The sequence below is a fragment of the Thermobia domestica genome, chromosome 12, assembly GCF_964235325.1.
Source record: "Thermobia domestica chromosome 12, izTheDome1.hap1.1, whole genome shotgun sequence".
Lineage (NCBI taxonomy): Eukaryota > Metazoa > Arthropoda > Insecta > Zygentoma > Lepismatidae > Thermobia > Thermobia domestica.
Window position 1 is genome coordinate 180673415 of NC_137465.1, and position 16717 is coordinate 180690131.

Below are 16717 nucleotides of genomic sequence, written 5' to 3' on the forward strand. Positions count from 1 at the left end.
CACAACAAATAAAGAAACAGAGCGCAAGGAAATCGACAAGCGTAACAAAAGCAAAATCAACTTTAAACTGTATCATGTTGTCTGTACGTGTATACGTGAATATTTCGTTTGGCCAATAAGAGTATCAGTTGATCTGGGTATTGGAGGAAACTCTTAGGACCTACTTGTTCTTACAAATTCCTACAGGACCTACCTTAGCACAAATGAGGCCTACTTGTCCGTAAGGAGCAGGCGAATCAGCGTTTGTGCATGTGCATGAAAGCAAGGATAGTACAAATAAATATACATGTTTATTTTAATTATTTATACATTACTATTGTGAAATGAAGTGACATATTTCTTCTGGGGAGTGACATGGTACTATCTATTTACAGTTTACACATACTTCATATATTGAACACTTTGTAATTATTATTACAAAAAACAATTCATTCGATTTACCTCTCACAAAAATGTTCTACTAATACATTTCTCCTGTAAATTTTAAAGATTTTGGCCCCCTTCTGCTGACGAAAACTCTTTAATAAAGACATTACTGAGAATGAGGTCACTAGCTATTGAGTAGGGGACCTGGCGTCCAGGCAAACCTATAGCTTCGCTAATACTTTCAGATGATTAATCATAAAAAAAAATGCCATAACCTTTCTTCATTCATTATGAAAGTCCTTGAACCAAATATATTATTATATATAGTCTACTCAAGAGAGGGCAATTTTGCTTATCTTTTCCGATCCTAGCATTTTCTTTATAATTTATTATTTCATTCACAGCAAAATACAGAGGGAATTTAGAAAAAAGAAAAAGAAACTAACTAAGAAAATGAAATGAAATCTTTGAGTTTTACGTCCCACTATTATGACGATTAGGCTAAAGGAGACGGTAAACTAAATAAAAAATATAAAGAAAATCAAGATATAAAATATGTAAAATTAAAAATGGAAAGCAAAGAATGAGAACTAGGTAGTCCCAACGAGCTCTAGGTCATCTTCAGGAACTAAGTATTTCTATCTTGCAATATCTTGCTCTTAATGTCAAATTCTCTAAATTTTAGTTTTTAATTTTTATAACTTAAGACTTATTCAACACGTTTATTCCAAAAAATATTTCATTTCTTTTTTTAAAAAAATAGTATATTTTTTTTTTATCTTTTTGGATAGTCAATTGCAAGTTTGAGTGACATTATATTTAGCACTATCTATAACCATAGGTTGTTCAATTGATTGATTTTGAGTTTTACGTCCCGTTCAGCAGCGAGGCTATATGAGACGTGGACCTACTGATTAACGTGGAATCCGAACCACATGTGCTCCCGGCGGGAATCGAACCCGGGTCTCCCGCGCCAAACATAGGTTGTTCAATTAACATTGTCTATTTAATTTTCATTCCTTTTTTTAACTCGTATTATAATCATGAATATTTTTCCTCATCATTAGAAGTCAGTTACAATGTGCGTACATTACGTGTAAGTACATTATGCACATACATACAAGAATGAATTTTATTACTAAATTAAATGCAGTATATTTATTTCCATAAACCAACTCTTGCTTCCATAGTAAATAAGACATCTTCACATAGCTCTAATTGCTTTCTTTTGTAATGTAAAGAGAATAAAAGACATAATAAAAAAGACAATCAGCTTTATACAATTATTTGCTTCAGTTAACAAATAATTAAATCTGGACATCGATGTATTTATGGGTCTGTGTTTTGTTAGAACTGTTAGTCAAACGTCTGAAAATACTCTAGATTTCAGCGTTATAGACCCCTGTGTTTAAAGCCTTGTTATGCTAAAATGGCTGTCAACTATTCTATACATTATACCTTGTTTTAATCGTTAAAGTATTTACTACAAATTGGTGTATATTTAAGAGCTTTACGTGTAACTAGGAAAAAGTTATGAGTAAAAATGTACTCAAAACTGTGTATTTTTTAGCCATTTTCATAAACTAACCAGTTTCACATTATATATTTCAGAAACGACGGGCCTCTCAAAAGCGCCATCCACACAGTTCAACATGTGATTATTACTGATTTCAATGAGCAAGTTTGGTCATGTTTACTCCTTTCATCTCCATACAAACACCGATATTGTGATCCCATGCGATTTCCGAATCTAACAAAGCTGCAGGCATATTAAAACGATTTAGATAAAATATGTTATATCTATAAAACAGAAGTTAGTGTAATGTTGTAATATCGCAAATAATAAATTATATATTTAATCAGAAAGTTCCGAGCTCTTTCGCGGAAAAAAATCTCACTGCCAGCTGATTCCCTTTGTGCGACGTTGTTACAGAATTCGCCTACGCAGAAGACTAACGCATCACCAGTATGGGAGAGAGGCTCTCTCCGACTTCGCTGTGACAACGCTGCAGACCCTCTGTTGCCGGACATTCTGCCTCTTGTGAGAAGAAGGCGAGCGTGATTTAACAGGAGAAAAAATATGTAACAAATTCTACTTTAAAAAAAAGCGCTGTGCATAATTCTATAAACATTTTTTTAAGAGAATTGCACACATATAATCGAGCATACATTTTTAAATAATTGCTTTAAATACTTACTTGTTTATTTGTCCGAATCCGAATCCAAATCCAGGATTTCACTGTCACTACTACTGCCATCCGAATCTTGTGTGTTGATTATAAAGGGTTCTAAGGCAACGTCCAAATACTCTTGCGTACTGTAATAGTGATCTTCTATTTTTTGTACGTGACGAACTGCATTTCTCCATACACAGACGGGAACATTTTTAAAGGCATCTTTGCAAAGAACACACACATCATCGACACGAAACGTTTTATTTTTCTTTGCAACCTCATTCTTTATATAAGACCATATCAACTCTATAGGGTTCAATTTGCAATGTGCCACAGGGAGCCACAAAAGTTTGATTGTTTTGTTTTCTGTATTTCGCACAATTGTTTCTAGAAGACGTTCCTGCTCTTTGAAATAAGGCCTGCCGATATTCAATAGCACACTTTTGTGAAGTTCACTGAAAGTTTGAACGTAGTACGGAATAGGAACTTGATTTTTCTCCAGCCATTTAATTATGTCGTCTTTTTTCCATCGCATAGTTGGATTTCTAGTTTCAGGATTCAGAATAGTATGATATGGTGCTTGATCTAAAACCACGACTGATTTGTCCGGCAAAAGCTGAATGATGCGTTAAAACCATTCTGTATAGTGCTTGGCGTTCATCTCGGAATGGTAATCCTGAGTTCCCTTTTTTCCAACAAAACACACTTCGGCTCCATCAAGAAATCCCTCCTCGTTGCCAGTATGCAGTATAATTATTCTCTTCCCAGCACCGGAAGGAGTACGAATGCCCCCTCTCCAACCCGAAACCTGTTGAACAGCACTCCGGTAGTAGTCATACACTGGTGTGTCTTCTTCTGGCAGAATTTGCTCTTGCCATCCATACTTGGCAGAATGGTTCGCACCGCACCAAGACTCATCGGTGTAAAAGACACTAAAATTATTACGTCTGTAAAATTTCAACAACCGTAGAAACTGATCCCTTTGCCCAGCAATCTTATCACTTTCCATTAGAACTGGTTTCTTGTTAAACTTTTTATACCGAAATCCCAGTTTTCGCAACACACGCCATAACGAAGTTTCACTCATTTCTGGAGCATCAGTAAAGTCCTTTCTTATCTGTTCCAAGAGTTTCTTTACCGTTGGATACTCTTTTCGCACATAAAATTCGTGGAGCTTCCGGCGAATACACCCTTGAAGGAATTCGTCTATAACCAACTTGTTTGACGGCGAACCTGTTTTTTTAGGAGATTCTAGGACACTATTATTGCGAAACTCACTTGAAACACGCTTCACAGTTTTTTCAGACACCTTTAAGCATTCGGCAGTTCTTTTGACGGATTGGGAGAACGAAAATTGTGGAGCGTTGTTTTGTTTCTCCAAATCAAAAAATGATCTTGCATTTATTATAAACTGTTTCTCGAAACTTCGAAAATGATGCTTTTCCATTGTTTATATTACAACGTAACCAAAAAACACACAAAGATAAAAAAGAAACCACACGAGAAAAAACAACGACACGAGAACAAACACAGCCACAATTTCTGTTTCCCGCGCGGCGCGCAACGCTGACTCATGAAGTTCCATGCGGCAACGTCGCAACAGCTGAGTGGTAACTAATCGTAAAAAATATGACTATTTTCATATTGTAATTTCCGACCTTTTGTCTGTATCTGAACTAAAATTGTATACGTTGTTAATATTGCCATTCAATGGAGCGTACTTCAGTGCTTTCCGTTCTTCGCTAATGGAGTTACGGGCAGAGATCGGTACATGTAACAAAATAACTTATTGTACATTACCTATATAATTAATTTTAAAAATACTACTGCACTTTTGTTTAGTATACTTTCGTTCATATTCAGTAAAAATTTCATTCTTGTATTGCAAAAAATAACTGAGATATTTTTCTTTAAACTTCAAGGAAACCAATTTATTGCAAAAAAATTACATTTTTAAATACATTTTTTATTTCATAACCTAAAGTATTAAACAGAGAGTTGCAAGCAAATAACCTGTTATAGTAAACACTTCAGTGAGTAAAATGGTGCATATCTCATGTCTCTACCTTAACTGGGCTCGAAGATATAGTTATTTGAACCCAGGGGTCTATAACGCTGAAATGGAGAGTAGATATTAGTAGAGACCGGATGTTAGGCAAAATGCCTATTCTTTAACATTAAAGACATGTTCAAAAATAACGTTTCAAAGTTTATATGTGGAGTTATAGTTTCGATTTAAGCCAATTTTATTTTGACTATTTTGCCTATTTCGTCCATTACTGACTAAATAATTACTTTAGTACCTAATGTTGCCTATTCTATGTATTTTCTTCAAAATAAGCCTTCATTGGGAAAATATACAATTGATATAATATAAATAGTATAACACACACACACACACACATATATATAAATATATATATATATATATATATATATATATATATATATATATATATATATATATATGCTTCTAAACACCAATATATATATATATACAGAGTGGCCCAAAAGTAGGTATTCAGACCAACATATATAAAACATACAGGAATGCCTACTTTAGGGCCTATATATATATATATATATATATATATATATATATATATATATATATGTGTGTGTGTGTGTGTGTGTGTGTGTTTGTGTAATGCATATGAACCTGTCTTTATATATACGGTATGCAAGAAAAGATTATGTTAACGAACATATATGTTTCTGTATTCTTTGAATATTATCTATGAGTTGGATCTGTTTTTTTAAATTTTATTGAGTATTTACGTTCATTGTTTCGAGTTGCATGTTAGTGCCTATTTTTGAAATTTTCAGTGCCTATTTGCCTGCCTTTTCTCAAGATTTTTAATACCTAAACATCCGGTCTCTAGTTATTAGTTTCCATTAATTTGATAACGTTTTGCAAATGTCATGTCACTTACTATTTAACCTTTTAGCATTCTTCACTGTGTACAAATTAACCTTTCTCTGCTGCACATCGCTTTCAAGTAGTTTTGGTTGTTAACATATTAATACGCTTAAGCTATCGACTTCTAAAGAATGAGCTCCTGCATAGCTAAGCGTGCATGCCTTTGGTGTGAGAGATCAGGGTTTGATTCCCGGTGGGAGCTCATGTGGTTCGGATTCTATGTTAATCAGTAGGTCCAAGTCTAATATAGCCTCGCTATTGAACGAGACGTTAAACTTAAAATCAAGTCAACTTAGCTTCCAAACAATGAATTTAATATTCATTATTAAGACGGAATACACATTACACTTTGAACACATATATACAAACGCCCTGAGTTGCTGAAACTTATTATTAAGTTGTAATGTGCTACTTTTCACATTCTAGTCATTTATTCAGTTTGACTTAATACGGCTTAATATTATTCCATTTTCGTTATGTTTAATAAGAGTGGAAATCAGATTTCAGAAGTAAGTTGATGCAAAGCCAAGATAACCGATTACTGCATTCCAATATCTGAAATATTCTTTAATAAGGTACCTGCGGCAAATAAGGTCCACCTAAGTATAAATGTTTTATTACTTAAATACATATGATGTATTTAAGACACAGGTAAGTGCAGGTAAATACGCCACGTTAAGGGTGTTGGATTTTTTACGGCCTTAATTTTCATTAAACACACACACAAAAAAAGTATGTGCCTTGCAGAGTAGTCTTTTCCGTGTGTAGAGAAAAAAATATGGCAATGATGCCACTCACTTCTGCGTTGCACTCAAAGTAAAAGAAAAAAAAAAGAGTTACAAATTGGCGTATTTACCAACACGTGCAGGTAATTGCGCAATGTCTAGGATACTACTAGAAAGCTTTAATAAATCTTGGAACTGCTTACATCGTCTGTATTATACGAACTCAAATATTAGTACACAACATGGCTGATGCAGAATATATAATGATCAGAGTGCAAGATGAATATAAAGAGATAAGTTCTAAAAACGATAATGTCCAAAGTTGAAATAAAGTAGCAAACTGAAAACTATTTGTCCATAAGAAGATAAACAAACAATATCACTGTAGTGTGACTTGAAAAGACTACACCGATATTACATGGAACATGTGGGATAAATGAAAACATCTTCGTCTACTGCCGTTAGTCCTGCGCAAGGCCTGGCATATTTCGCGGCACGCTTGGTATTCATTTAGTATCCGTGGAATCACAAATACTGAAGTTACCCTTACAAAATAAAGTGTTCCTAGACGGGCACGAAATAAGGTGTGCATTGTTGATAATGATCTAAGTTTTCACGGTACTAATAACGTATTTATTGAAATAATAACGTGCTTTCACGGAACCTTCTCGAAGCAAACGACACTGCACGTCGTGACAGTTTCAGATCTATCTCCCGAAGTATTCGTCAAATCGGACTTGTCCAAGCGAGTGGCACATATTGGAGGTGCTTTCTAGCGGATTTCGTCGGAAACGTCCCAGCACAAAATTTGGCTTATTTAGCTGCACTGGCGTATATATCTGTTATGCATTTTATTTGTCAATGTTTTATCTATTTTTTGGTATATTACTTTAATTTAAACATTGAGCTACATGTATGAAAACGTACTAAAAAAGAAACATACAAAATGACCTTATTAACCGCACAGTAGGTAAATAAGACCCACCATTTGAAAAGTAAAATTTTACGACCTGAGAGATCATTGGAACTCAATTTAACACTTAACATTTTTACAGCACTTTAAATACGAATAATAACATCATATTTAGAAACAATATGGATTGAAATATTAAGGATATAGGTAATCTCTCATGTGTTATGCAGTAGTTAGTTAAGTCGTTGCAACAGACTGAATTTTAAAGAATTAGCTTGGACATATAATAAACAAATCACCATTGGAAACAGATTTCGCACAAACTTTCAACAATGTTTACACTTGATAACACTTGTAGCAAATGAATTCATCATTGATGTCGATCAAGCCAATCCATTCGTCGTGTACTTGTACACCGCACCCTTTACAGCTTCACATGTCACCGATCCACTCTTTGTCGCGTAATGAATGATACCACGATAACTCAAACGCTCAGAACCGCATAAAAATGTGGTTAGAATATAACAAAAACAGTGGTATGGGCCATTCGCATGCATTAAAATTAGAGATTTACATTATAAAAGACACCAACGTAGAACTCGAACCTGCGAATCCCCATAGTCAACAACTAGGCCCGAACACGCTAGACTGCTCTACTACAGTAGCTGCAACTGGCAATAAAGAATAGCAAACTAACACACATTCAAGTTGCTAGTTTGTAAGTATTTAAGAATGCATACACATTTTGCAGGGTATGAGAACCAGTAGAATTTTGATGGGCCTCATTTACTGACAATGTACTCGTCATTTTATAAATCATTATCTACAAACATGTTTCGAATTAAAACTAAGTAACTACTATCCCAAATACTAAACACTATAATAATCAAAAATACACAAGATATTTCGGGTTACCTTTATTCTACACGTAAAAAAATGAACTTGCTTTGTCCCCTAAATTATATCGACACATAGAAACTGGCTTCTTGATGCTTTACTACTACCAGCTTTCCTTGTAACCATGCACAAGAAGACGAACTCTCTCAAACAGCCATTGTGTGAGCAATCACTACTTGTGATGTCAGATTTCTCCTACAGTGATTCTAACCTATGAAATTTTGCACTGGGCCTTATTTCCCTCCGGGTATTATTTGCCGCAGGTACCTTATAAGTACGTTAAAAGACAAAAGTTCTATTCACGTAACCTCAATATGAAGATATACGGGAGAGATCGACAAACTACACCTCCCAGGATAAATATTTCCCGCCGCCTCCTTTTATACAGTTCCAGAGGCACTTCCTGGATTTTGCGATTGGTAGCGCATACCTTTGTAGATTATTTATAATGTAAAGGGGGGAAATGTTAACTCCTGGTCTACAAGATTAGGAAGGTCATGCTATCAAATTTAATAAAAGAAAAATAAGAATTTGGGAAAGTATTTGATAACCACTTTCACGTAGATTCATGCTGTTTTGTGATTTTAACTACTTTAATGAGATCAGGTATCCTTACCGTATGTTCAGAAACGGAATGAAACGAAGATTACGTTTATCGCGTCTCCACATTTTCCTGTGACTAGAATAATCATTTTTTCCCTTCCTTCTCTCTTTCTACCTTCCTTAAATTTTAAAAAAGGTATTGCCGTCCCCTCACGTACCCTTTCATTTTCATTCCTGGTTATATATTAATACACAATTTAGAAGCCTATTTGATTAAAACGATTTGGTACCAGGTCCAAACCAATAAAACTTTATCATCAAAATATTTACAGAGTTAGAAGAAGAAACTGTTTAAAAATATACATACAATGTAAAAGAATGAAGATATACTTCCGTAACTGAAATATAAACGCAATTTAAACAAGAACATTTTCAAGTTAGCTACAATATTTAAAATTAAAGAAAAAAAACAATTTGAAAATATTGAAGAAATCTAGTTTCCTTCAAAATTGGATCGTAAAACCTAGGTGATCGCTGAATTCTAAAATAATCTAAAATATTTGTTTGGTATGAAGACTACCAACAACATATGGCTTTGTAAGTTACAGGGAAGGCTTGTTGGTATGTTTTCTACTTGGTAACATTATACTGCCCGTCATTATTCTAAAATAAAAATCAATATAAAGTAAATGGCCGAACTTTATAATTACCAAATTTTCAACAAGCCTGTTCTATGATGTTAAATCACATTATGCCCTACTGAAATTAATCAATGGTCGTTTATACATCCAATTACTTTTTCAATGTAGTAATAATGCCACAAACTTGTTGACAAATAATATTATGATGTGACACGTACCTCTAGCAAACAATACAATTAATACTAATATTCAGCCCCAATCCAATCTGATGTTTTTCTAATCTGAAGCTTTTGGACAGTTACTCAATTAGTTGAGTCACGTGGCTGCAGTGTATTGTGCGTACAATTAGAAACTGTGTTTAGCCTACACCATAATAACAATTTGTCCCAACCAAGTTCGAATAAAGTTGCATTTACTAAAAAGAAGTAAGTAAGTTGAGACCTAACTAACTTGCTGTCTCACGCGTAAAAAATTACATTTATCTCATTTCGGGCTAAAAATATTGTGAAGCAAAACTGTTACTCTTTTCTGTTTCAAATGCTTTTTAGTGTCCCAACTACATCAAGTTTTTAGTGGAAGAATCAACCTCTGAAGTAACTGCTATCATGATTAATAATTTCATGACCATTGGCTTTTAGTGTTTTCATAGTTTACATGATCCAAAGAAACATCGAATTGCATAAGATATTTCATTACCCTAGATTCAATAAAATGAATAAACATTAAAAAAACATAGAAGTACGAAATGAAATATTTAATTTAATGCCCCATGATTGTGTCCTTTAGCATTAAAGATAGGGGTAATTAATAAAAATGAATGGGTATGAGAGAATTGATGATATGAAGATTTAAGAGGTAACAGGAGTTCCAAGTGAAAACCCACGGGCATGAAATTATGCACGACAAAGTCGCATGGTCTGAGTTCAAACCAGGAACTCTTTGCATAAGAGATAGGTGGATTACCATTAAGAAAAAACCTCTTTATTTTTGTTCTAGTTTGTCTTTCTTCCATTTTTATCATGCCTTGTAGAGTTAATAGTGACATGAACCTAGAAATAAGGTCAGTTCAACACGCCTATGCTCTTCAGATAGATTAGAACTACTATACAGCATTACTGATATTCAATGGAAGGATGACACATGATACTGAAAGGTTTATATCGATCACTGCCGCTTCCCGTAATCCAGTAATTACTGAGGTTAAACTTATCCTTGGAACATTAAATTCATAGAAATAGGATAAATAGAAACTCTGTGTGGCAAGATGTCTGATTCCTAAGAATTTGTAAGATATATTAAAGTAAGACGCGTGCTTACCTGACACTATTATAACTATCTGAGACGCACTTGAAAAAGAAATTCGTGTCTCTGAAGTATGTTGCAAGTCAATTCCTTGTGACAAGATGAACTTCAATATGCCTCCGTTAACCTTGATACGTGAGGAGCTAACGAATAAATAGGGCTTGGAATGGCGAAAGAACTCGTTACGGACAAGGAAAACTTGTTTACCTTTAAAGCAAAAGGATAGAAGGGGACAGAAAACAAGAAGTAATTAAATATTTTGTGTGAATAATTTTGAATTGATGTATGAACAATACGCAAAAGTGATTAATAACTTTTGAAATTAGGCCTATATACGAAAAAAGATTGAGTAAGTTACCTTGCTTGTCGAACATAAAGACAATGAGAGTCAGGGTGGTTCAATGGTAAAGCGTTCATCTATGCTGCAAGGGGTGGCTAGTTTGATCCTAGTTCGTGTCAAGAGAGCCTTGTGGTGGATCTGCATATATGCATGACTTTTCTCGGGATTCTCCCATTTCCTTAATTCTACCTTTCATTCATTATCATTGTCAGCATCTTCTTTGCCTCGGAGCACAATCGTCAGATGTAAAACTAAAAGGGTAGAAAGAGGGAGAGACAGAGAGCAAAGGAAAATTCTATATACATGAGGGAAAGAAATGTAGTATGCAAAAATAGTGTAAGAGTAAGAAAAAGTAAATTACTTAGTTATAACATTGCTTGAGAAATGAATGAATTCTCACTGGCATAATATAGTGCTACGGACAAAAGGAGAAAATGTTCAAAATGATGATAGCAAGGACTAGGCGAATTGAGTAACTAAAGAGTTGAGTTGATTTTGAGTTTAACCTAGCTTTCAGCAGCGAGGCTATATGAGACGGGATCTACTGATTAACGTGGAATCCGAAGCACATGACCTTCCACTGGGTGAGTAACAAAGGACTAATTAATTATGGCAGTATAAAAACGATAAAAATATCATAATTACATAGCCCATAGAGCGGGTACTTCATGAACTATGCCCTCTATTACAAACAACCGTTTCAATCGGTCACGTTAGGTTACTTTTCTGCAGTAGATGTGGTTAGGATACTTTTCTGCAATTAAATCATACATTATGACTTACGTCTGTCAATTCAAATTATTGTTTCAACCCGTCTTGTTATTTTATTTTCTGCAAAATTATGACATTTTCATTTTCATTCCTGGTTATATATTAATACACAATTTAGAAGCCTATTTGATTAAAACGATTTGGTACCAGGTCCAAACCAATAAAACTTTATCATCAAAATATTTACAGAGTTAGAAGAAGAAACTGTTTAAAAATATACATACAATGTAAAAGAATGAAGATATACTTCCGTAACTGAAATATAAACGCAATTTAAACAAGAACATTTTCAAGTTAGCTACAATATTTAAAATTAAAGAAAAAAACAATTTGAAAATATTGAAGAAATCTAGTTTCCTTCAAAATTGGATCGTAAAACCTAGGTGATCGCTGAATTCTAAAATAATCTAAAATATTTGTTTGGTATGAAGACTACCAACAACATATGGCTTTGTAAGTTACAGGGAAGGCTTGTTGGTATGTTTTCTACTTGGTAACATTATACTGCCCGTCATTATTCTAAAATAAAAATCAATATAAAGTAAATGGCCGAACTTTATAATTACCAAATTTTCAACAAGCCTGTTCTATGATGTTAAATCACATTATACCCTACTGAAATTAATCAATGGTCGTTTATACATCCAATTACTTTTTCAATGTAGTAATAATGCCACAAACTTGTTGACAAATAATATTATGATGTGACACGTACCTCTAGCAAACAATACAATTAATACTAATATTCAGCCCCAATCCAATCTGATGTTTTTCTAATCTGAAGCTTTTGGACAGTTACTCAATTAGTTGAGTCACGTGGCTGCAGTGTATTGTGCGTACAATTAGAAACTGTGTTTAGCCTACACCATAATAACAATTTGTCCCAACCAAGTTCGAATAAAGTTGCATTTACTAAAAAGAAGTAAGTAAGTTGAGACCTAACTAACTTGCTGTCTCACGCGTAAAAAATTACATTTATCTCATTTCGGGCTAAAAATATTGTGAAGCAAAACTGTTACTCTTTTCTGTTTCAAATGCTTTTTAGTGTCCCAACTACATCAAGTTTTTAGTGGAAGAATCAACCTCTGAAGTAACTGCTATCATGATTAATAATTTCATGACCATTGGCTTTTAGTGTTTTCATAGTTTACATGATCCAAAGAAACATCGAATTGCATAAGATATTTCATTACCCTAGATTCAATAAAATGAATAAACATTAAAAAAACATAGAAGTACGAAATGAAATATTTAATTTAATGTCCCATGATTGTGTCCTTTAGCATTAAAGATAGGGGTAATTAATAAAAATGAATGGGTATGAGAGAATTGATGATATGAAGATTTAAGAGGTAACAGGAGTTCCAAGAGAAAACCCACGGGCATGAAATTATGCACGACAAAGTCGCATGGTCTGAGTTCAAACCAGGAACTCTTTGCATAAGAGATAGGTGGATTACCATTAAGAAAAAACCTCTTTATTTTTGTTCTAGTTTGTCTTTCTTCCATTTTTATCATGCCTTGTAGAGTCAATAGTGACATGAACCTAGAAATAAGGTCAGTTCAACACGCCTATGCTCTTCAGATAGATTAGAACTACTATACAGCATTACTGATATTCAATGGAAGGATGACACATGATACTGAAAGGTTTATATCGATCACTGCCGCTTCCCGTAATCCAGTAATTACTGAGGTTAAACTTATCCTTGAAACATTAAATTCATAGAAATAGGATAAATAGAAACTCTGTGTGGCAAGATGTCTGATTCCTAAGAATTTGTAAGATATATTAAAGTAAGACGCGTGCTTACCTGACACTATTATAACTATCTGAGACGCACTTGAAAAAGAAATTCGTGTCTCTGAAGTATGTTGCAAGTCAATTCCTTGTGACAAGATGAACTTCAATATGCCTCCGTTAACCTTGATGCGTGAGGAGCTAACGAATAAATAGGGCTTGGAATGGCGAAAGAACTCGTTACGGACAAGGAAAACTTGTTTACCTTTAAAGCAAAAGGATAGAAGGGGACAGAAAACAAGAAGTAATTAAATATTTTGTGTGAATAATTTTGAATTGATGTATGAACAATACGCAAAAGTGATTAATAACTTTTGAAATTAGGCCTATATACGAAAAAAGATTGAGTAAGTTACCTTGCTTGTCGAACATAAAGACAATGAGAGTCAGGGTGGTTCAATGGTAAAGCGTTCATCTATGCTGCAAGGGGTGGCTAGTTTGATCCTAGTTCGTGTCAAGAGAGCCTTGTGGTGGATCTGCATATATGCATGACTTTTCTCGGGATTCTCCCATTTCCTTAATTCTACCTTTCATTCATTATCATTGTCAGCATCTTCTTTGCCTCGGAGCACAATCGTCAGATGTAAAACTAAAAGGGTAGAAAGAGGGAGAGACAGAGAGCAAAGGAAAATTCTATATACATGAGGGAAAGAAATGTAGTATGCAAAAATAGTGTAAGAGTAAGAAAAAGTAAATTACTTAGTTATAACATTGCTTGAGAAATGAATGAATTCTCACTGGCATAATATAGTGCTACGGACAAAAGGAGAAAATGTTCAAAATGATGATAGCAAGGACTAGGCGAATTGAGTAACTAAGAGTTGAGTTGATTTTGAGTTTAACCTAGCTTTCAGCAGCGAGGCTATATGAGACGGGATCTACTGATTAACGTGGAATCCGAAGCACATGACCTTCCACTGGGTGAGTAACAAAGGACTAATTAATTATGGCAGTATAAAAACGATAAAAATATCATAATTACATAGCCCATAGAGCGGGTACTTCATGAACTATGCCCTCTATTACAAACAACCGTTTCAATCGGTCACGTTAGGTTACTTTTCTGCAGTAGATGTGGTTAGGATACTTTTCTGCAATTAAATCATACATTATGACTTACGTCTGTCAATTCAAATTATTGTTTCAACCCGTCTTGTTATTTTATTTTCTGCAAAATTATGACATTTTCATTTTCATTCCTGGTTATATATTAATACACAATTTAGAAGCCTATTTGATTAAAACGATTTGGTACCAGGTCCAAACCAATAAAACTTTATCATCAAAATATTTACAGAGTTAGAAGAAGAAACTGTTTAAAAATATACATACAATGTAAAAGAATGAAGATATACTTCCGTAACTGAAATATAAACGCAATTTAAACAAGAACATTTTCAAGTTAGCTACAATATTTAAAATTAAAGAAAAAAACAATTTGAAAATATTGAAGAAATCTAGTTTCCTTCAAAATTGGATCGTAAAACCTAGGTGATCGCTGAATTCTAAAATAATCTAAAATATTTGTTTGGTATGAAGACTACCAACAACATATGGCTTTGTAAGTTACAGGGAAGGCTTGTTGGTATGTTTTTCTACTTGGTAACATTATACTGCCCGTCATTATTCTAAAATAAAAATCAATATAAAGTAAATGGCCGAACTTTATAATTACCAAATTTCAACAAGCCTGTTCTATGATGTTAAATCACATTATACCCTACTGAAATTAATCAATGGTCGTTTATACATCCAATTACTTTTTCAATGTAGTAATAATGCCACAAACTTGTTGACAAATAATATTATGATGTGACACGTACCTCTAGCAAACAATACAATTAATACTAATATCAGCCCCAATCCAATCTGATGTTTTTCTAATCTGAAGCTTTTGGACAGTTACTCAATTAGTTGAGTCACGTGGCTGCAGTGTATTGTGCGTACAATTAGAAACTGTGTTTAGCCTACACCATAATAACAATTTGTCCCAACCAAGTTCGAATAAAGTTGCATTTACTAAAAAGAAGTAAGTAAGTTGAGACCTAACTAACTTGCTGTCTCACGCGTAAAAAATTACATTTATCTCATTTCGGGCTAAAAATATTGTGAAGCAAAACTGTTACTCTTTTCTGTTTCAAATGCTTTTTAGTGTCCCAACTACATCAAGTTTTTAGTGGAAGAATCAACCTCTGAAGTAACTGCTATCATGATTAATAATTTCATGACCATTGCTTTTAGTGTTTTCATAGTTTACATGATCCAAAGAAACATCGAATTGCATAAGATATTTCATTACCCTAGATTCAATAAAATGAATAAACATTAAAAAAACATAGAAGTACGAAATGAAATATTTAATTTAATGTCCCATGATTGTGTCCTTTAGCATTAAAGATAGGGGTAATTAATAAAAATGAATGGGTATGAGAGAATTGATGATATGAAGATTTAAGAGGTAACAGGAGTTCCAAGTGAAAACCCACGGGCATGAAATTATGCACGACAAAGTCGCATGGTCTGAGTTCAAACCAGGAACTCTTTGCATAAGAGATAGGTGGATTACCATTAAGAAAAAACCTCTTTATTTTTGTTCTAGTTTGTCTTTCTTCCATTTTTATCATGCCTTGTAGAGTCAATAGTGACATGAACCTAGAAATAAGGTCAGTTCAACACGCCTATGCTCTTCAGATAGATTAGAACTACTATACAGCATTACTGATATTCAATGGAAGGATGACACATGATACTGAAAGGTTTATATCGATCACTGCCGCTTCCCGTAATCCAGTAATTACTGAGGTTAAACTTATCCTTGAAACATTAAATTCATAGAAATAGGATAAATAGAAACTCTGTGTGGCAAGATGTCTGATTCCTAAGAATTTGTAAGATATATTAAAGTAAGACGCGTGCTTACCTGACACTATTATAACTATCTGAGACGCACTTGAAAAAGAATTCGTGTCTCTGAAGTATGTTGCAAGTCAATTCCTTGTGACAAGATGAACTTCAATATGCCTCCGTTAACCTTGATGCGTGAGGAGCTAACGAATAAATAGGGCTTGGAATGGCGAAAGAACTCGTTACGGACAAGGAAAACTTGTTTACCTTTAAAGCAAAAGGATAGAAGGGGACAGAAAACAAGAAGTAATTAAATATTTTGTGTGAATAATTTTGAATTGATGTATGAACAATACGCAAAAGTGATTAATAACTTTTGAAATTAGGCCTATATACGAAAAAAGATTGAGTAAGTTACCTTGCTTGTCGAACATAAAGACAATGAGAGTCAGGGTGGTTCAATGGTAAAGCGTTCATCTA

At 33.8% G+C, this 16717-nt stretch overlaps 1 protein-coding gene across 1 annotated transcript; it reads right to left on the reverse strand.

The window, feature by feature from the left end:
- Positions 1 to 2568: 2568 nt before the first annotated feature.
- On the reverse strand, positions 2569 to 3075 carry LOC145666197 (uncharacterized). The gene has a single exon (XM_081733267.1). The coding sequence runs from the start codon at positions 3073 to 3075 to the stop codon at positions 2569 to 2571; it is 507 nt and encodes a 168-aa protein (XP_081589393.1).
- Positions 3076 to 16717: the final 13642 nt, after the last annotated feature.